The sequence below is a fragment of the Bison bison genome, unplaced genomic scaffold (genome assembly GCF_000754665.1).
Source record: "Bison bison bison isolate TAMUID 2011002044 unplaced genomic scaffold, Bison_UMD1.0 scf7180017864484, whole genome shotgun sequence".
Taxonomy (NCBI): domain Eukaryota; kingdom Metazoa; phylum Chordata; class Mammalia; order Artiodactyla; family Bovidae; genus Bison; species Bison bison.
This window is the reverse complement of record NW_011495044.1, coordinates 6,680,425-6,685,029: the sequence shown is the minus strand read 5'-3', so window position 1 is coordinate 6,685,029 and position 4,605 is coordinate 6,680,425. Positions and strand designations below refer to the sequence as shown.

Here is a 4,605-nt window from a genome sequence, read left to right as displayed (position 1 = left end):
CGAACAACTCTGACTGCTTGAACAGTTTCAGAATCTCTTGAGAGGAGTACCCTGAAGGTCAGAGAGAAACAGGTTTCTCTTGTCCTGGGAAACAGCTAATGCTCTGAGAAAGGAATGATAACCCAAACAACAGTAGAGGCTAGCAGGAGACGGAATGGATTCTTTATGGAAGTGAACACAGCCCTTTAGAAAAAGAGTGGTCCCGCACACGGCACAGGTCTGCTGAGGGGCAGGGGGCGCAGGGGGCCCACTCGAAACATCAGTAAATCATCTGAAATATACAAAGGACTAATATCGTCTTGATGAGAAGCTTGGCTCCCTTTTGGCCCCAACTTGAATGACTGAATGAATGGGCACACACGAGACAGAGGGAAAGAGAACAGCTCTTGCCTCCAGGGGAGACAAACCTCAAGGGCAGGACCAGTGGGGCAGACAGCTATAGGAGAGGGAGCACAGATGGAGGGAAGGAAGGGATGGCGGGCGCCAGCTCCTCAGGGAACCCTCCCAAGATGAGGAAGAAGAGGCGGAGCTGGAGCTGGGCAGCCAGGCTTTCTGTGCCCCCTGGGGGGTGGGGCAGGGCAACGACAGCTGCCTGAAGAGTGCCTGGGTGGCCGCTGGTACCTGGTCATACGCATACAGCGTTTGAAAGGCCTTCTCTTCGATGAGTTTTTTCACTTTTTCCACATCCGGATCTTCTATCCTGTAGTTGAGGTCCCCCAGCCACAAGATCACACTGCGGGGACAGAGCACAAAGGGCACAGGGATTAGGAGGGGCTTCGCCCACCCTATCCGGTGTGCTTCTGACAGAAGGCCCGGAGGCTCAGTCTCTTGGGAGCTGCGTGGGGAAGGAACTTGACTGCTCAGGGTCTCTTTTCCTCTTGCCATCCCATTTAACATCATCTCTAGCATGCCTCTTACTCAGTTATCTTGGTCCAAGTTCACTGGCAACAGCCTTGTGTTCTCCTTGACTCTTTTATTCCCATACAGCTGGAAAGGGAGGAGGGCATGGTAACCCACTCCAGTATTCTTGCCTGGAGAATCCCATGGACAGAGGAGCCTGGCGGGCTACAGTCCATAGGGTCACAAAGAGTCAGACACGACTGAAGCGACTGAGCACAGCTGGAAAGATAGTCTAATAAGATCTAAAAGCAAGACAATAATTTACCTCTCCTGGGAAGATGGGGAAAGATCAAGTATTGGGAGTCCTGTCAATCACTCAGGGACCCCAAGCCAGATGATGCCACAATGCTGCCTCTGCCTCCATGCACACTCCAGCCCCCAAAGCATGCTCTTAGCCTTTGTTTCTGGAGCAGAGTTCCTCTAAAACAAAGCCTGACCTGCCCAGTGGTGTCTCGGTTTAACCACCACTGCGTTACTGGCCGGCTCTTTCTGCAGAATTCGACAGGTGTTTTCTTGCACCTGCTGCTTTGGGAACACGATGACTGGATGCTCCCAGGTGACACTGCACATTCTGGGGAGACCAGTACTGCTCTACGTGAAGCCAAGAGCTGGGTTATGAGAGAAGCCGCATGGCAGCATACACACTCCAAAATGAATGCGCCCACGAGCTAAATGCAGACAAGCTGACATGCAGCCTCACACACTGGGATGCTGCCGGGTCAGCAGAATGGAAGACCCAGTCCCTGCTAGGTCCCCTGGAGACGGAAAGCCATTCTGGCAGCTTCCAGCACACCAATCAAGATGGTCCTATGGACGCAGCAGGTGGATGAGAGGTTGGGCTCTGTGTACTCCTTGGCAGACACCACAGCCCCAGTGGCTTCTTCCTTGTTATAAGAAGAAGGGGCGTAAGTTTCAAGTGTTACTGTAAAGCCTGAAATTCCAATATGCCTTGAGTTTAGACAGAGAGCAAGTACTGGAGATAAATGAAATAAAGAGAACAAACATTAGCACAAGACATCCCAAGCAGCTGCAACCATGGCTCCAAAATGTTGAATCAAGAGGTGAAAAAGACGTGAAGACTGGGAAATGCAGCCCCATCCTCGACCGCACATGCTTCTGCAGACAACAGGCAGCAGAACCCTGAACCACACTTCTAAAACCTGCGCTCGAGACGCCTGCTCTGGCGTGGCTTTTCTCATGACGCTGCATCAAGGCGGACTGTGTTAAAAAAACACCTTACACATTTTCCAGGAACAAATGGTGTCTGAGAAAATTCGAGAGGTTGGCCAGATGGTAAGTTGGGAAACTAAAAATTTCCAAGAGGTGTAATCCCTGTATAACCGAGAGTTGGCTGAGAGTTCCCGCTCAGGTGGTGGGAAGCCTCCCCCGGTCCCCTCCCTAATGAAACAGAGAGCCCTGGGCTTGGACCACGCAGCCCGGCACGCTGCCTGGGGTGGAAGGCCAGACTCACTCGTGCTTGCTGATGGTGAGAGGGGGCAGGCTTGGGTCGACCTGACAGAACTGCATTCGAGAACAAATGTCTTTGTAGTCCTGGTTCCTCCTCTCGTACTCCTCCGTGTGGGCTGCCAGGTGGGAATTGACCACGCAGATGCTGGTGTTGTGAAACTGGAACCGGATGGCCACGCCCCCTTTGTTACCCTGTGAAAGGGAGCCCGGAAAAGGCACAGTTCCCAACTTCACTGTGATAGTCATTCAAACCCATGGGCTTTCAAAATGTTCTCTTTTAGTCAGTCTGTGTCACAATCCTGGGAGATGAGTAAAGCAGGGTTACATATTTATAGGTGGGAAAACAAATGCAAGAAGACAGAAGGACCAGGCGGCCAGCGGCGAAGGCGAGTCCACTCTGCAATAGATTGCAGGCAAGCCACACACTCTCCCTTCCCCCTGGGAAGCTAAGCTCTTACAGTAGAACCTAAAAGGAGGACTTTAACAGCTTCAAGAAGAAAAACGGCAAACCTATTATTAGCATTCTTTCTTTCTTTTCCTTGGTGATCCAGTACAGCTTCTGCGACATGGGTCATGCATTAAATGGAAGGACCCACTTGGGGGCTTCAGAGCGGAGCGGCCGTGAGGATGCGGGCTAACTGGGCAAGTCAGCCAGGAAGTCACTAAAATACAATTTCGGAATGGCCTCCTCCATCAATTCCTGCTACAGCATGAGGGGACAGTTCATCTCGTGCTGCCAGTACCCTCAAGCTGGGACACAGGTAGTTGTGGTATCATGAGAAGCAGGCTCAAGACCTTAGGGACCAAGGCCCTCCCTGTACCAACCAGGAACTCACCATTCTCCCCATGATTCCTGTCCCCACTGTCTCAGCTTCCACTTCTGAGATGTACGCGGCATGCTCCTGTTTGACATATAGCAGCAGCATAATCCCAACCAGTCGGATGAGCTTCACCTGGAAGAGAGGCATGCGTTCAAGTCACGGCATTAATGGGGAGGTGAAAGGATAAGTGGACGGGAAGCTGGCTGTGAGGACTCCTATATCTCCTGCTCCACACCAGGAAACAGGGTAATTACCCGAGCAACTCACTGACCACACCCTGTGATAACCTCAGCAGCCTACAGGTGCCGAGACCTGAGAAACCTCTCCTAGAACTGAACATCACAGCATCAACAGGACTTCCTTCCTCCCTTCCTTTCTAGCTGGCTGTGTCATCACTGCTGTGAAGGGGCCTTCTCTAGTTGCTGTGAGGTGGGGGCTACTCGTTGTTGTGATGTGCGGGCTTCTCACTGCAGTGGTTCTATGGAGCACAGGCTCGAGAAATGCAGGCTTCCGTAGTTGTAGTGTGGCTCGTGGGCTTACTTGCCCCGAGGCACGTGGGATCTTCCCGGACCAGGGATTGAACCTGTGTCCTCTGCATTGGCAGGCAGAGTCTTAACCTCTGGACCACCAGGGAAGGGACCACCACCCATTAGGGCTGGCTTTTGATGAAAGTCGCAGAAGTGAAAAGTTGTCTTAGCATTTCCCTGCATGGCAACACAAAGTCAGAAGGTCCCAGACTCCTCTCATACCTTTGCATATTTGGCATCTGGATGAAGAGCCTCTGATACAGCTTTAAACCACTCTTCCTCCTTTGGGGTATCGTGGAAGAAAAAGGCTTCCTTACTCAGATCAAGCTCCTGGAACCTATCAGGAAAAGCAACCAGTCAGGGAGTAGAGAAGGGTAACGTGCGAGATGGCACATTCTCAGATTGGTGAAGCTGTGTAAGGCCTACCTTTCTAGCTAAACTGCAGGACCCTCAAAGAGGAACAAAACAAACACTCAGAGACAAAGGACTAAAGGCCCAGGAACTCACCAGGTACTTTCTCAAGCAGTGGCCCTTTTCGTCTTCATAATGAGCCTGAAGTACCTGGAAGAGTCTCCAGTCTTTACATCCGAGATCACTAGCTCACCTAAGCACCAGGCGGCAAATAGACTGAAACCTGCTGCTGCTGCTAAGTCGCTTAAGTGCTGTCTGACTCTATGTGGCCCCACAGACGGCAGCCCTCCAGGCTCCCCCGTCCCTGGGATTCTCCAGGCAAGAACACTGGAGTGGGTTGCCATTTCCTTCTCCAATGCATGAAACTGAAAAGTGAAAGTGAAGTTGCTCAGTCGTGTCTGACTCTTAGCGACCCCATGGACTGCAGCCTACCAGGCTCCTTCGTCCATGGGATTTTCCAGGCAAGAGTACTGGAGTGG

The 4,605-nt window shown here is 51.9% G+C and overlaps 1 protein-coding gene across 1 annotated transcript in view; it reads right to left on the bottom strand.

Moving 5' to 3' along the window:
* Window positions 1-4,605, bottom strand: part of INPP5B (inositol polyphosphate-5-phosphatase, 75kDa) — a 55,968-nt gene that overhangs the window by 15,671 nt on the left and 35,692 nt on the right. Inside the window, exons 11-14 of the mRNA XM_010862767.1 lie at window positions 3,938-4,052; window positions 3,204-3,320; window positions 2,372-2,559; window positions 501-733 (exon numbers count right to left, since the gene is read on the bottom strand). Coding sequence (XP_010861069.1) covers window positions 501-733; window positions 2,372-2,559; window positions 3,204-3,320; window positions 3,938-4,052 — 653 coding nt within the window. The remainder of the gene's footprint in view (window positions 1-500; window positions 734-2,371; window positions 2,560-3,203; window positions 3,321-3,937; window positions 4,053-4,605) is intronic.